The 16,909-nt window shown below is 48.4% G+C and overlaps 1 protein-coding gene across 4 annotated transcripts in view; it reads left to right on the forward strand.

Moving 5' to 3' along the window:
- The first annotated feature begins 13,437 nt into the window (after window positions 1-13,437).
- Window positions 13,438-16,909, forward strand: part of ASTN2 (astrotactin 2) — a 324,472-nt gene continuing 321,000 nt past the window's right edge. For all 4 annotated transcript variants that reach the window (XM_051807886.1, XM_051807888.1, XM_051807887.1 and 1 more), the window contains exon 1: window positions 13,438-13,960. In XM_051807886.1, coding sequence (XP_051663846.1) covers window positions 13,627-13,960 — 334 coding nt within the window. In that variant the 5' untranslated portion in view covers window positions 13,438-13,626. The remainder of the gene's footprint in view (window positions 13,961-16,909) is intronic.

Consider the following 16,909-nt stretch of genomic DNA (forward strand, 5'->3'; position numbering starts at 1 on the left):
GGTGTCATCTGCTCCGCTCAAGCTGCAGCAGAGAAGGAGGTTACAGGGCAGGGTGCTGTTCTCCTCCCTTTCCATCCAGGGTGGAGACAGGGATGCCAGCAAGCACCTCTGTTATTCCTGGGAATCTCTGGCCTCCTCATGGCGCTTGGCCATCTCCAGTCACCCAGCAGATTGCATTGTCCTTGAATCTTCATCCCAGCTGCTGGCACTCCACCCCAAAACCCACCGTGGGGATTAAATCAGCTCTGGAGTGGTGGCACACGCAGGAAGGGAAGGCTTTGTGGCTGGGGGGGACCTGCTCCTCTCATGCCACGAGGCTGGTGAGCATGAGGCAGACCTTGACCTCACCTGGGGGTATGATGGAAACCAGAAGAAACCTCTGGCATGACTCAGAGCCCCTGTAAGAGAAAGAGAGAGGAGCAGGGGGGTTTCTGCGTTAATTAAGGGGATGATCTCCATACTGACGAAAGAAATGGCTCGTAGCATTGTTAATATATGCCATCCTAACATATGCTAAGTCATCAAAAACATGCCATTTTAAAAATACCCACGATGCTTGCCGTGAATATCAGCCCAGCTTTGCCAAAGAAGACTTTCAGTCTCACTTATGGAAATCCAGGAAAGATTCTGCCTTCTGTCACCCAAGGGCAACCTCAGTATCAAAAGAGATAACATAAAAACATATAAAACACTCTGAATATTTATCCAGACTCTAAAGGCTATTTTTATAACTTCACTCCTGGTTTACTTTTCAATACTGTTATCTCTTTTTTGTTATAGTTTGGAAAATATATAAGGAACATGGCTGTTGGAACATGCATCTTTGTGTAAAATATTTAATCAAAGCCCTTAATTGCAAGCTGTAAATGTAGCGCTGGTGACAGATTGTAAAGCCAGAAACCATTTGGTCAACACACAACAACTAACAAGAGAGAGAAAAAAAACCAACAGCATATAGGACAGGATTTTAGAAGAGATCTGAGCTTTACTGCAAAAAAATAAACCTTTCAGAAAATTTAAGAAAAAAGAGGAACGTGGGATTGCGTTATCAGATCCATAAGGCATCTGGTAAAAAATCAGGCAGCTTTTTTATTTTAATGTAGGAAAAAAGAAATATTTAATTCAGCCAAAGGAAGTGATATATATATATATATATATTATTTTCACTGAAGGTAATTTGGTCTATAAACAGATTCAAGACTTCAAACAAAAACAAACCGAGGGCTGAAACCCAGTCTCTGGAAGATGTTAGGTACTCTTGTTCAGCTCGTGTTTCCTCTTGTTGCTGTAAAGCTTGGTTGATTCCTTAAATGCTGAAATGACAAGCTCCTGCATCTCGAGATGTGCAGTTGCAAGTGTTGTGCATCTGTGAGCAGATATTCACAACACAACTTCCACTGCAGGGGCTGGAGAGATGCTCCAAGTACAGCACAGCAAGGTCAGGTGCTGCTGCAGTTGGGCCCTGCTATGAAGCAGAGAGTATTTATACTAATTGGGGAATTAGTTCTCCGTCAGAAGGCACCTCAGTAAACGCTGTTAAGAAAAAAGGACAATAACTTCTTTAATGACTGCTCGGGTTTCAAGGCGCCTCTTTAAGAATTAACTAAATTAAAATCTATTTTGAGGGTTGGAAGACTTCTGTACATAAAAGTAAAGGTTGTCTGGACTTAATGGAAATGGAATTTCAGTCACTGTTAAACTCTGTTGAAATGAGAAGAATGACTCAGAAAAGTGACTGAATAAAAGAAAAACTCTTAATATGCTCTGAGAATTTCCCAGAGAAGCTGTGGATATCCCATCCCTGGAAGTGTTCAAGGACAGGCTGGACTGGGCTTGGAGCAACCTGGAATAGTGGAAGGTGTCCCTGCCCATGGCAGGGGGTGGAATGGGATAATCTTGAAGGTCCCTTCCAACCTAAACCTTTCTGTGATTCTATGACTGAGCTGATTGAAGGGGGTATCAGAATGCTTTTATAATTCACAATACCGAGAGTTTCTCCAGTGAACACCAAAATGGTTAAAAATGTTCTCTTGCAATTGAGACACTGACTAAACTTATATCACAGGGCAGAAAGTGTGTTTTTATTCAGTTGTAAAAATTCTTATATTCTTTGATATGCCTTTCTTAAGGTGTATCTTTCTACGGTTTCTTTTGAATAAGTGACTCAAATATTTGCACTGGATTCACACAGTTTACTTAAGATTATTCACATTTCTGATTACTAGCTATTTAGATTACCCTTGAAATACCAAAATAGGATTTACAAGTTTCCCCCCCTGCTTACAAATAGGCAAGCCATGTCTGCGCCTTGTTTTTTATCTACCATTAAAACAAGATTACAACTCATTTTGGGAAAAAGATCCACTCCAAGGGTAAATCCATTCTTACCATATATAATCTCTGTTACAAAGTGTCCTCAGAGAGAAGTAGAGAGAAGACTGTAACTGGAATAATCATCATTTATTGTTTATGATTTCCTCTGGTTCAGAGTTTGCCTTTGCTTTCTTTGGCAATAAAATGGCCACAAATCATTCACAAAAAACTGTTGTGTTTGTTCTTTATTGTCTTTATTTTAAAGACAGCTTTTGAGGAAGGGGTGAGTAGTGCCATCACAACTCTGAACTGTCAGGAAAGGCAGTTTTAAAGACCGTGCCCTCCTTGTGCATCTTGCTTTTAGTTTTTAGCACTTTCTAAGGCAAAGTCCAGCAATTGGACTTCTCCAGTCCCATCTCTAGTCCCAGCCTGAAAGATCCCTTCTTCCTACACCTGGGAGAAGGGGATAGTCAACACCTACAGCTTAAAAACTTTCCCCTTCTGCTGAGGTGAATGTCAATGAGTGACACCACTTGTGACATTGGTGGGACCCCCATGTTCAGAGGACAGTGTTACCCAGAGCCCCAGGACTATGCAAAGCCACAGCTGACCCTTGTGAAGCCTGGCCATGCTGTGTTGTGAGAACAATCCTTGGGAATAACTGATCTCCCTCTTCACTGGAGGTTTAATTATGGCCATTATCTGCTAATGGGAAACATGTGTGTTCTCCCCATGGTGTCATGGCTAGGAGAGCTAATGAGCCTGACCAGCCCCACCTGGCCCAGCCATCACAGGTTTATTTAAGCCCAGACCCAGCACTAGAGCCTCCCTTGGGCTGTGTGTGGAGCTGTTTCTATGTCTCTCATGGCCATGCTGCTCCTCCTCTGTGTCCTGTCCCCCCAGCTGGCCTCCTGGATGGATGTTGGACCTGCCTGTGCCTACAAACCTCTCCAGTGTTGTGGATTCTCAGCGGCTGGACCTGCTCAGGTATGGTGGGATGATCTGGGAGCCCCAGCAGGTCCTCAGCCCCTGGCTCTGAGGGAGCACCTGCCCGTGTGGCACCTGGATGTGGGCACCAGAAGCTCCATTTGTGTCACTGATTGTTGTCCAGGGCACTTCAGAGGGGCTGGGTGGGCAGGGAGGCAGGAAAGGCAAAATCAGCAGTGCTGCAAACTGTGGGGTGGGGCTGAATCAGGACAGGGAGCTCAGAATTGAGCCCTCCAGACCACCTCTGCATACCCAGCCTTTCTCCATGAGGGATGTATCATGGTGACCTCTAGATGCATTGGGAAGGTTCATCCCAGGGCAGTGGTCACAGCCCCAAACCTGCCAGAGCTCAAGGAGTGTTGGGACAATGCTCTGAGGCACAGGGTGGGATTGTTGGGGTGTCCTGTTCAGGGCCAGGAGCTGGGCTGGATGATCCTCTTGTATCTCTTCCAACTCAGGATATTCTATGGTTTTATGATCCTGGGGTCACAAGCCCTCCCTGAAAACTCTCTGTTTATCCAGGACCCTCCTGCTGTGCTCATCCTCCTTAGTCCATGAGCTCTGCTAGGAGGCACCAGCCTTGTTTTCTGGTGTGTGTGGGGCAGGAGGAATCTCCAGCACAGGGGAGCAGTTTCCCAACCTGTTGGCCTGTGTGACAGCAGCAGTAGCTGCAAAAGGTGATGCTGTATGTTTGGAGTTTTTATATATTGATTCAAGGGCTTTAGAGGAGAAACTCGTCATCTGCAAACTCTGTGTTTGTGTGCTGTGAGCCCCTGCTTGTGCCTCTCTGCCTTCCTCTCCCCTTGTGCTCCCTTTGCTCCTCTGCAGCTCGGATGCTTTTCCCAGAGCTGCTGACAGAGCTGATCCCTGTGGAAATCTGCGGCTCTGGCACCGCGGAGCCACTGAGGAGGGCTGTGTGTGCCCTGCAAAGCGAGCCGCGAGCATCTCCTACAGCTCCCGGGCAGGGCAGGAGGGAGGCAGGAAGGCTGCACAGCTCCCTGCTCTGTGCTGTTTGCGTTCCTGGCTGCACAGGGTGTGTAAATACTCCCTTCGGCGTTCAGGGGCACTGCTCGTGGCTCGGCAAGTGGGTGACTGGGGCAGGGGCTGCTGTTTACTCTGTGCTCATAGATTAGCCCCAGCACTGAGGGCTGTTCCGTGCCGGCACAGGATAAACAAGTGGATAAATTCCATGGATGCGAGCTGCCAGCTCGTGTATCGGATCATGTTTCTGAAAGATGCCAACAGAGGGCATCCGCTGCCAGGCACAGCCTGCAAATTCCTGCTGCATCCCCTGTTCCTGGATCTAGATAAAGAGCATCTCAGGTTTTTAAAACCCTCTCCCACTTAGGCTCAGGTGAAGCTTTGTCAGAGGTTTTAAGTCGATGGGCTTTTTTTTTCTTCAGCCAGTGTTTTCATTTTCCTTTGGAAGAAAGAAAAGGAGAGGGGAAACATTAATCCACAGCTGCAGTCCCTTGGTCAAGGCAGGGCTTTGATAATTAGTGTCTAAGGGCTCCCCACAGCCTGGCAGAGCAACAGCCAGGTTCAAAGGCAAGGTTGATGCTCTGTTGTCTTGTGCAGCTGTAAACAAAATCAGAAGCACTGCTGTGCTGGTGTTGGAGGAGAGCAGGAGATTTCATAATGAGTGTCCTGGCTTTGGTGGATTTAAATAATCAGTTTTATTTATAGGTGCTTATTCCTGGTGTTTAATCTCCTTGTTTCATGTCTCGTGTGGACAGACAAAAAGAAATCGAACTTGTAAAGCCTCCTGCTCCCTCTGGTAAATATATATTGATGCTTGGGCTGCGGGGCAGCTCACTCTGAGCACATTGTCACTCTTGTTAAGCCCTCACACCAAAACATCTGTGATGTCCAAAGCCCCAGGCAGCCTGTCTTGATGGCAGGATTTGGAATCTGGTTTTGACTGGGGCAGCAAAGGTCCTGAGGCAAGGACTGGTGTTAGGCAGGGCTTGTGTGAGGGTTAGGGTTGGAGGGAGCCTTGGTAGAGGCTTCCTCCCTCCCTCCCTATAAAACCAGCAGAAGGTTGATGGGTGCAGGAGCTGGGAATTGTGCCTCGTAGTGAGCTGGAAACAAGGGTCAGCATGAGCTGGGTGAGGCCTTACTTCAAAGGAATGATTCCAAGTGAGAGTTTTTAATGGAAATAAAGATAAGGCGTGAGACTGATGTTCTGCTCCCCTTAGTTTGTATTTGTTTTGGATCAGCCCAGAATTCTTTGAGATCCAGCTGAACCTCAGCAGTGGTGGGGCTGCTGATTATTGGGCTCTCAAAAGTAGTTCTGTTCCAGGGTTTCCAGCTGCTTTGCACACAGAATGGGGCAAAACCCTAACAAATTAGGATGGCTGCTAGGTCTGGCTGTGACAGTCACCAGCTTGGGAAAGACCTGTCTCTGCCTCATGAAGCTAAAGCTGGTCCAAGCTGTGCCATGTCCAGCCTCATCCAGTACCTGTTCTGGGTCTGGTTTGACTCTTGGCGTGGGAATATACACATGTTAACTTCTAAAAAGTGCATACATTTTCAGTGGTGAAGATTGAAATACATGAACATGCTCCTCATAGAAAAGGTGCTCACTTGCTTTAATTATTTAACCAGAGCTTCCCAACTGGCCACCAAAAAAAAAAAAAATCCCCTGCTCTGTATGTGTAGGTCATCTCCACTTCCTATTATACATTGATAAGGGCCAGAAACCTACAGCCAAATTTGATTTATGGACTGCCATAGAGATTTAAGAAATTTATGATTTGATTAATCCAGCCCATATATCTTTTTCTTTATTACCGGTAATTCGTGCTATATATCAAAGCCTTCTGAGCAGGAATTTGGCAAGGATCAGGCAGCCAGTGCTTCCAAAGGGTTAAATTCTATGGTGCACCAACCAGACCATAAACTGTTGGTTTAATATGTATTATTAAATATGTATTCAGCAGTCCTGGAGTCTGACTTAACCTATAGATTTGTTCTGGTTTACCAAGTGACAGTGTATTTAGGACATGTATGTGCAGCACTGGGGAATTAGGGGCAGGGGATGTGGAGAAAAATCTTCTCAAAAGGCTGATTTGGCAGGGTGATCACTGTAGAAAATGAACAGGCACCTGCAGTGCTCCTACAAAGTATATGTTGAGCCTATAGATGGGATGGCCAGTCGTGCAGTGGGACTGCCTGGTGACAGCCTCTCCTAGCAGGGAGCCTTGGCAGCAGGGTTGGCTGAGCTGGTCCTTGCTGGCAACCCTTGTTTTACCTCAGAGGGAGGTGGGGCTTTGGCATAGGGCAGGGAAAGCAAATCAACTAATTAACTCAATGAGGGAATATGGAATAACATACTTCAGATTGCATGAGGATGTGACCTGAGACTGTAGATGCTTCAGTTGCTGGTAAACATGTTTTCTGAGGTTTTTTTTTCCAGTTACACTATTGACATTTTAAAATGATCAGAATATTTCAAACTGCATTTAACCAGACAGAACAACTGGATTTCAATACTGTCAACTCCAGAAAGCAAAAGGCGGGTCCTAAATTACCTTCAGAATCATAACAGTTTAAAAAGTGGAATAATTTCTCCTTTGCCTGCTGTTTTACCAGCTACTTCAGGTTGCCCAGCTGGCCTCCTTTGAGAGGGAGGAGGAGAGGGTGGTTCTGTGTCACTGGGGGAAGCAGCAGCACACACCTGGCAGCCCTGGAGCACATTCCCTCTGCAGCAGCCAGGTGTGGGAGCTCCCCCTGCCTGGCCCTGCCCTGGGGGGCTGGAGGGTCCCCTCTCCCCAGCCCTGCAGTCCTTGATCTCTGCTGATGGGGAGTGGGGATGCCAGCGAGCAGGAGCCACAGTTGCATTTTGCAACCAGAGCTCCTGGTTGTGTGGGATCAGAGAGTTGAGCACTGTTTCACCCAGCAGCCTTTAATAATGTCTCAGCTCTGTTAGCTGCCCACAATTTCATCCAGCCACCTCTTTCAGAAAAGCCCTGCATCTTCATTACCTTCCCCTCGAGCCATCTGGTCCCCCAGCCTGACCTTTTTAAGAAAGATTGCTTAAAAAAAACTGGAGCAGTCCCTGAACAGAAGACCTTGTGTGTCATGTTTAAGCCTAGAGCAAATTTTTATGTCCAAGCTGTAAAACCTTGAAAATAAAGATTTATAATTGAGATTCTGGCTGAAGCAGAGTGAACAGAGATGGTCTAATTAAATTATGTGGTGGGTATAATTAACCCATTTATTCATTTATTACCCTTTATGCAGCTAATGCAAGCCAAGCCATTGCCATTTGTTTATGAAGGACCTGTTACCTGGCTGCTGGGCTCAGGCTGTGGCAACCAGGCTCAGTGTGATGCTCTGGAGGGGCTGGTGAATTGGTATGAGCAGGTCTGAGCTGATGGAGGCTTCTTCAGAAACTCTGAATGAGTCAGCTGGGAAGGAGCAGGGTGGAAAGTTAAAGACTTGGAGTTCTGCTTTGGACTCTTGAGCAGAGCTGCCAGAGGGCTTCAATCAAGCATGGTGGTTTGGGAGAAAAAGGGGGTCCAGGGTTATTTTTAGAGCAGTGTGGCTCTCTGGTGTCAAACACACCTGGTGCTGTGGCCCTGAATCCCTGCTGTGTGCTATCGAGGGCTGCAGCAATATCCACACTGACATGTGTGGATTTCTGTGTTCCCTCCTTCATAACTCAGTGTGGAAATGGCACTTCCAAACCCGTAACACAGATAACTACTCACACATCCTTTGGGAGACCTCATCTGACTAAAAGCCTGTCTGGCTTTTCCAGAACGGAGCTGTTTCTTTTCACCAAAGACTCATTTTGCTTCACTTTCTTGCAGCCATCACGAGATAAAAACAATGAATCAACCAGAGATTATTTTTCATGAAAGTTTAATTAGGCACTGTCCCCTTCCTGCGCCTGTGTGAGCAAACCTTGATGAGCACATAGGGCTTGAACATGGAGTAAAAAACATCTGCTTGAGAGGCAAGAAGTGCAGGGAAAATCCTTTGCTTGCTGGCATCTCTCTATCTGGGCAGGCTGTCCTGCTGCAGATGCACTGTCTGCAGTTTAGCCTCTGGGTCCCTCAGCCCATCCATCTCCTAAGCAGTGAAAGCCAATACCTCCCCTCTCCTTCCACTCCCTTCGCTGCTCCTTAATATTTCATGCATCAAAGAAGTTTCACTTGTAATGCAAAAACTGATTAATTAAGTAGAGTGCAAGAGTTACATGCATTTAAAGTTGCTTTCATCTTGGGGAGGAGAGGAGCCATGCTGGAGGCTCTTACTGCTCACAAAGGACTGTCGAAGGGCAGGCAGTGATGGAGTGCTTATGGGGTTCTGAAGGAGAGGATGGGACAGCCTCATTCCTTGGACTTTGGCTGAAGCAACAAGCTGCTTTCCAGTTTTCCCTGGGTTCTCCCTTCCTCTGGAAGTGTTCTTGCTAGCCAGGCTGGCCCGTGTGCCCTTCTGCCAGAGGGGCTGATTGGGGTGGGGATTACAGCAAGGCATCTGCCTGATTCCAGCCTTAGGATGTGCAAGGTCCCTTTCCAGGGTGCCTAACACCCTGCTGCTACCATACCCAAGTAATGCCTGCCTGAAACCCCAGTGTGCTCCAGGGAGAGTTATAGAGGCAGGTAGTGCAGGAGGATACCCCTCAGAGGAGGAAAACTAGAAAATGCCCTGATGCCATGGGCACCTGACCACAACCTTCCCCTTAGTTGTAATGCAACTGTTTAGTCTGTACCTCAACCCAAAGTGCTTAACAGCCTCTCCTTGCTGTAGAAATGATACAGCTCCCTCTTACCACTCCAGGCCCTTCTGAACTGAATCCAGGGGCTGTTTCACAGCTCTCCAGTAAAATAAAAGCTAGGAACCGACTACTTGTATCTGAGAAGGGAGGAGAAAATTCAGCCTCTCCTGGCTGCAAAAGCAGGGAAGCCAAAGCTGCAGAAGTGTCCCCTCAGGCCACTTCTCTGGAAGTGGTCAGGAAGCTCGGAGTTTGATGCCGTGTCAGGAAGACATCATCTCCTGCAGCTTTGAGCACAGCGAGGGGTCTGCTGGCTCGCTGTTAACCCAGAAGCAAGAAACCTCACCTCCCGAATTGCGAAGGGCACTTTCCGAATCCCCTCCTCCCTCAGGAGGTGTTTCTCAGAATTGCTGACCCAGCCTGTCTCCTGCATTCCTTGTGAGAGCTGACAAAAGCACAGCTTGAGCCATGTGGTCAGGGGCAGATACCGTGTGTCTGTGGACCAGCATTTGTACACTGCAGCTTGGAAACAAAATTAATTTTCTGGCATTTACTTCACAGTATAAAAAAATCCTCTTCGCTCCTTCGGTGGAGTTATTGATGCTGATATGACTCTTGCAGGGTGAAATATAAACCCCTGATTACATCAGGGCTCTATGACTGACTTTCTCCTCTGATTGCTGGCAGTAGGATTTGTGACGTACATTACAGACATAAATTGCTCTCTGTATTGTAAATACATAGTGCATTTTAATGATCCCTGCTATATGTACATGTCTTTAGTAATAGGGCCAATTGAAAACCACTTCAGAAAGCTGCTATTGGTATCTTTGCAATAAACTCCTCATCTCTGCCAGCCAGTAAAAGATGCATTAGTTCTGGGTGTCCAGAAATACAGCTCATGGGATTGAAAGTCGAAGAATGCTTCAACTGTGACCCTTTAAATGAGAATGACTTTTTTTCCCCTTCAACATCCATTTTAAACTTAGGTAATACAGATACTTTAGGCACTTTCCAGCAAAACATCTTCACAAAGCCTTCCACAGAGGCATAAAATCCTGGGTTTGCCTGAATCCCACTTGGGGTATCACCATCCAGAAGCAAATGGCCTTGGGGCTGAACTGCTCTGCTCGGGAATAAAAACTAAATTGAGTGTCTCAAAAACTCCTGCTAAAAAAAAATCCACTCAGGTGAAATTAGGCACAAATGTGGGCAGGCATAAGGTAGGCATAGCCAAGGTTCCTGGTTCACATGAAACACAACATATGCTCTGTCTTCTCGAAGCTGCTCCACCTGAGAACAGCCCACTACCACTGCTTGACAGTCTCTGCTTTCTGTGCTGAAACCCCCATGCTTGGGACTGTTATAGACAGCCCTCAGTATCTCTTTTTATCCATTATGGAAACAGCTAATTATTTTCTTGCCTTTATGTATGTAAGAGAGGATACAAACCCCCAGAACGGAAGAAAAAAAAAAAAAGAAGGGGTTTGCCCCCGAGCTGCGCAGTCAGCAACCGAGGTGAGAACGAGCCGGAGCCTCCTGACAAGCCGTCAGATCCCCTCATCACACCCTACCCAGATGGGTCTTGTCAGTGTAATGCGTTTGCACTTGTAAGGCGATTTCCATTTTCATCCCAGGGAGGTTTTTTTTGCTGGGAATGGCAGTTTTCGCTGAGTTTCTCGGCCCCGGTGCTGTTGGAATCGACGGTCAGGCAGTCGCCGACGTCCCCGGGGAAAGGCTGGATCCATGAAGCATAAGAAAAAGATATTAAAAACGGGCCTCATTTAGGCAGAGCAATCTGGGTTATGGGCTATGCAATTGGCTTGAAAATCCACAGTTTGTATAGACTTAAAGTATCCCCAAATTAGCAAGTTAAGCAAACTTCTGTAAGTGTTCCTGGAATATTTTGTCCATAACTGAAACTCTCAGAGCCATGTGCTTAAACCCTTATTTTTCTTAAAAGCAGGGGGCAATAGAAACCTGTTACCTCAGTTGTAAACAAGGACTGTTTGCAAATATTAATGGTGGTTTTCAAACAGTGAAATTTTGTGTTTAGCTTGGTTCTTTGGAAGTAAAAAGCAGGTGGAATCCTTTTTTTTTTCCCAAAATGAGAAGAACCTTCCCGTTGATCAGCATGCCCATGTTTGTATGGGAAGACTTGCAAAACTCTCAGTGTGCTCCTCAGCAGACAGCTGTTAGAAGAACTTTATGAATCCAGACAGCCAAGCAAAATAGGACTTGATGTGTGCAGAGCTGCTCAGATCTTTGAGACCCTCAACGTTCCTCCCAGCTCTGTTTTCTAACATCTCAGGACTTGCTTGCTGTCAGTCAGTCTGTAGCAAAGCAGGTGTTTCATCCTGTGTCTCCTGATTGTTGCTTTCCAACTCTAAACCCTGAAAAAACATTCACCTTGTTGCTCAATGGTCAGGGAAAATCTGGATGCACCAAAACATGTCCTTCTCTGCAATTCAGCTGGATGCACAGCAAAACTAAAGTAGAAATCACCATCCAGAGGTGTGACAGCAGTAGGTATCTCTGGATCCCTTTCCCAGCCCAAGGACAACTCCTTCCCAAAATCCTCTGGTAGCTGACAGCAAAAAAATTCTCTACTTGTGGCACACGGGCACAGTTGTGCAGCAAGTGGCTACAGGGAGATGGAAGTAACAGGGATGGGGCCTCAAACAGAAATAGATGTTTTTCAGGATTTCCAGTTCCAAAAAAAAATACTAAAAAGGCACTTCTTTTTTAGATATACTGGCTACTAGTGTGTCACTTTGTGTGTCGATGCTGTATTGGTTCTTTGCACTCATTGACTAGAAAAATTTTTAAAGCTAGGGAAAAAGAAAAAAAAAAGAGGGAAAACTCTTTTTTCCTACTGTTGCAGTTTCCCCAGCAAACAGCTGACACTTAGGACTGCATTTTTTTGCTTGATTATTTTTTTCCAGCATGCCTAGAAACTTCAACCCTCCCAGTTAGGCAGATCTGGGGTCCCACCTTTGACGTTCTGCAATTAGTTTCCTGTTTGCTGGTGAGCGCTTTTTGCTTTCTCTCTATTCCTTTAGCTGGAAAGAGGCACTGTGCTCACACCAACACTCCTACGGTGGGGGCTGCAGCTTGTTAAGGCTGGGAGCTGGAGCTGAGGCTGCTCCTGGAGCAGAGACTGGCCCCTGGGAATGGGGCTTGAGCTGTTTGTTTGCTGGATTTCACATTCATTGCCATTCTGCCCTTGTTGTGGTTTTAACATTTGATGACCTAGGTATCTCAGAAGGCTGTTTTGCCTCAATAGGCATGTGATGAATTGCTCTTAATTAGCTTGTGGAAATAATATAAGCCTGAGCATTAAGCGTGCTTTGTTAGGGTTTTGACATCTTCTTTTATATGTACATCTACAAATAAAATCAGGTAGATTAGCAGTCACTAGGAAATTGTTGTTGTGAGTCACTGAATCATAACTACCGTAGGCTGCCTCTCCTCATCTCTGTTAGTCATGCCCGACTGTGGGCAGGAGTTCATGGGGCTCTGGGGCTGGGGTTAACTGGGTCCACTTTGCCTCCGGGGACAGTGTTTGCCTCCAACTCATCCCCATCATTCCATTTTGAAAAGCCACTTGGCTCCATTGCAGCTCAAGGCAGAGTGTGAGCCAAAACACGGTAGTGGAGTTCACCTGGTTTGTCTTCTAGCAACAAATCCAGCCCTCCTGTGGCACTGAGGCATCCGTGTGATGGAAGGATATAGGAACCTGTGGTCAGACCTCAGGATCATTGCCAGCTGGTAAAGTCCAAATCTGAAATCATTACTCTAGGTCACCAATTTGTCTTCTTCAGGCTTCTCATTTCAAGCCATCCTTGTGTGCCCTGGATGCTGGGGGTGTCTATTCAGTTAGGAGAGGGTAATAATTAGCAAAAGCTCACAGGAAAGCCACTGCTGTGGTGTTGCACCCCAGCAGTTGGCTGCAAGGAAGGAACAGCTTGCAGGGAAGAGTGGCAATGAGCTGGATGGGAGAAGAGGTGGAGAGACATGGGATTTTCACAAAATCACAGATTCCTAGAACGGTTTGGTTTGGAAGGGACCTTAAAGATCATTCATTCCCAGTCCCCCCTGCCATGGGCAGGGACACCTTCCACTAGACCAGGTTGCTCCAAGCCTCGTCCAACCTGGCCTTGAACAGCTTCCCTGAACAACCAGAGCCTCACTGCCCTCGCCGGGAAAAATTCTCCCTAATACCCCATCTAACCCTGCCCTCTGTCCGCTCCAAGCCATCCCCCTTGTCCTGTCGCTCTGTGCCCTTGCCCAAAGCCCCTCTCCGGATTTTGTGGGTCAGGAGCGGCAGCGGCGATGCGGGAGCGGTCTGGCAGTGGGAGCACAGCGCAGCCGGGGCGGGGGGAGCGGCTGCGGGGCCGGGGCCGGTGCCGAGCCCATCCCTCCGCCCGGCGAGCGGCGTTCCCAGCCCGGGGCGGGCGGAGGGTCCGCGGGGAGCGGCGCTCGGGGCGGGGCGGGAGGCGGGTCCGGGCGGCGGCGGCGGCGGGGCTGGGGCTGCTCAGAGCGCCCGGCTCCGCTCGCCTTCCGCGCTCGGCGGCTCGCAGCGCCTGGCTCCGGCCGGCATGGCCGCTCCGCCGCGCCGCGGGGCCGCCGCTCCACCCCCGGTGCTGCCGGTGCTGCTGATGCTGCTGCTGCCGCTGCCGCCGCCGGCGGTGCCTCTCGGCGGCGGGCCCGGCGCGGCGGCGTCGCGGGAGCCCCCCGGCCCCTGCCGCGTGAAGACGGTGACGGTGTCCACGCTGCCGGTGCTCCGGGAGAACGACATCAGCTGGAGCGGAGCCCCGCCGCCCGCCGCCGCCGCCGAGTCCCGCCTGCTGCTCTTCGTCCGCAGCGAGCTGCCCGGCCGCGTCGCCGTGCAGGACGATCTGGACAACACCGAGCTGCCCTTCTTCACCCTCGGTAGGCGCCCGCCCCGTCCCGTCCCGCATCCCGCCCCTCCATCCCGGATCGTCCCCGAAGCATCTGACACCCGCCGCGCCGGCTCCGTGTCCGCCCTGCCCGCTCCGCGGGCGGCTGGATGTGTTTTGGGGCTTTCTAACCCTGCCCGTGCTGCATCCTGGTTTTTGGGTTTGGTGGTTTTTTCCTCCTTTCCTGTCGGGGAGGGATTTTTTAGCAGGGCCTGAGGCTGCCGCCGCTGCCAGCCCCGGGAGGAGGAGAGCATCCCCGGGAGGAGGAGAGCATCCCCGCGCAGGCTGGAAGTGATGGGGGCTGCCTCGTGTGCTCCAAGTTGAGCTCTGAGCCCCGAGGAGGCTCCGCCGAGCCTGGCACAGCGGGAGGGGCTGTTTTTCTAGCCAGAGCCTGATTTTGTAAATGCTTCGTCTTAATTCTCGAAGCTCGCTCTTGCTTCACGCACAACTCCAGCGTTCCGGGTCTGTGCGAACGCCGCAGACTTTCCTCCGCTCTCGGCTTCGTGGGGAGGGGGATGGGACTAGAAATAATTCTGTGGTCGTACTTTGATCTCGATGCCGGATTCTGTTTTCTCCGATGGGGTGCCCGAGCTGCCTCTTGTCACTTTTACCTATTTCTGTGCCCTAATCAGCCTGGGGATCCTCCAGGGGAACTGTTAAGAATGTCACCTGGGCAGCTCGGTGTTTACTCTGCCAGGTCACCGAAGGGGTTTTGTTGATCTCTGCTTTATCCATTAGCTTTCCTGTTTTTCGGTGTCTGAACCTAAGATAATTCGAGTACTCGCTTATCTTGGGGCTGAGATATCACTTGACACACTGGGTTGTGACTTCCAGCGCATCACTCTGTGTGCCTCAGGTGTGTCAAGGTGTGCCCATGTGCAGGCTGACCCGGGAGGCACCGATCCCAAGTCTCTTCCCATACCTCGTGGAAGTGATTGCTTTTCACTGGGTGCGATGAGCCAGGGTAGGGAAACGTCTGTCTGTGTCTCCCAGTCCTGTCATTTTACCTTGCGTGGAGCTTTCTCGTAGCAAACACCCATAATAAATAAGTTGATGGTACTTCTTGAGGCTTTCAGGCTCTGGCTTTGCGGATTCCTTAGACACGGTTGGTCAACTGCAAAAATCCCATACGAAGCCGATACTGTATTTCAAGTAATAAAAGTGAGAAAGGGTTTGATGCAGTAGGAATGACGTTTACCATACAGCAGCTAAAAGTAACAAGAAGTTTCATGGTTCACCGAGTTAATTTTCAGATTAGAGTACAGTTTCTTCAGGGACTGGGTGTGAATTGCGCACTGATCTAAATATATCAGATGGCAAAGAAACCCCCCTGTGTGAGCTTAGATAATAGCTCAAGTTGGAGGAGAGAAATTTGTCTTGATAGATCAGAGACATGATCTTGTATAGCAAATCCTATTTCTGTGAGTGCCTGCCAGTAAAGGGACCATATCTTTGTCTAAAAAAATTCTCTTTTTCTTGCCTGGCACATTGGTTACGTGTGTACTCGTGAATATGAAGCAAGTCTTGTGCAAATCTGTGGGGGTTTTGCTGCCCCTTCATGCACAGTAGACCTCAAAACGTCCCCTCCTGTTTCCCTGAACCCACAGGCATGAGGCAGATTGGAAGATAAATGAAAGCTTTGCCCATGGTGGGATGGCTTCATCATGGTCCTGAAATTAATCAGCTCGTTACTTCCAGAGAAGGTAAAACACTTGTCCTTCCCCAAGGTCTAGCTCATGAATTGCTCTGTATGTTCTGATATTTCAAATTTGTTGCATTTCTCCCCGTCTCCTGGAGTGGCAACTGAGTCTCGCTCGCAGTTAACTCTTCTCTGGGTGAGGGCTGTAAAGCATTTCTGCTGGCTGGTTTTTTCCAGTGCAGAAATTAAGGCTGCAGTTTTCTGTGGTGGTTTCTTCCCCCCTTCATCCTTTTCTAAGTTCATCAGTGGGTGGGAACGTGAGAGCTGCTGCTGCCTTGTGATGGGCTCTTGGAGGTGAAAATCACGTTACAAGCGGGAGGGCAGTTGAATGGCTTTGGAGTGACGTGGGGGAAGAGATTTCTCATTGGCAAAATCTTTATCTTTAGCTGATTTCTTATGATTATATCTATTTATGCATGTTGCTGGACGTGTTTAGTGGCTGTCTGGGCATGAACTCAGGAGGACACGTAAGAGCTGACATCCTGCAGACTGCAAATGCGTTGAGGGCTCCTAAATGCCTTGGAGTGTAAGGATCTTGCTGTAAGCAGAGATAGTTTTCTGGCCTCAAGAGGGTAAGGATGGGGTAGGATGACCTCCTAAAGCACACAGCTCAGCACAGCCACCCTGACTGGCATCCTGGAGGGGTTTTTGAAAGGAAAAAAAAAAAGAGAAAAAAGCAGGCAGAGCAGAGTCATGGTGCTGATACTACAGACTCAGAAGTGAAATAAGTTGAGAGTAAACTGAGGCCACTCCGTTCTGCAGGGCTTAAAAATCTTTCCAGGCCAGGAAGCAGGAAATAAAACATTGCCTTGCATGGTGGCAGTGAGTTTAAGTAGCCAGTCTGTAGCCTTGGACTGCTCAGCAAGTCCCAGCTAAGTGAGTCTCCCAACACTGGACTGTTTCCTGTGCCTCTCATCACTCCTTGGCATTAAAGGAGGGTGGGTGATCTGTAGCTGAAGGCTGGTAGGTGCCAGAGCCTTGTCTGCAGCGCTGTGGAGCTTAGAGTCATGGAATTATTTAGGTTGGAAGAGACCTTTCAGATCATCAAGTCCAACTCTAAAACTAACACTGCAAAGTCCACCGGTAAACCATGTCCTGAAGTGTCACATCTTCTGCTGATCCTTTTTATGGGCAAACCAAATTAAAATAGGCTGAGGAGATAGATGCCCTGAGTCGGTGTCTGGAACAGATGCAGTGCTCTATGTCCCTTTTCTTTAAAGGATTTCTCCTTCTAGGGAGGCA

The sequence above is a fragment of the Manacus candei genome, unplaced genomic scaffold (assembly GCF_025592945.1).
Source record: "Manacus candei isolate 608988 ecotype Guabito, Panama unplaced genomic scaffold, ASM2559294v1 h1tg000071l, whole genome shotgun sequence".
Lineage (NCBI taxonomy): Eukaryota > Metazoa > Chordata > Aves > Passeriformes > Pipridae > Manacus > Manacus candei.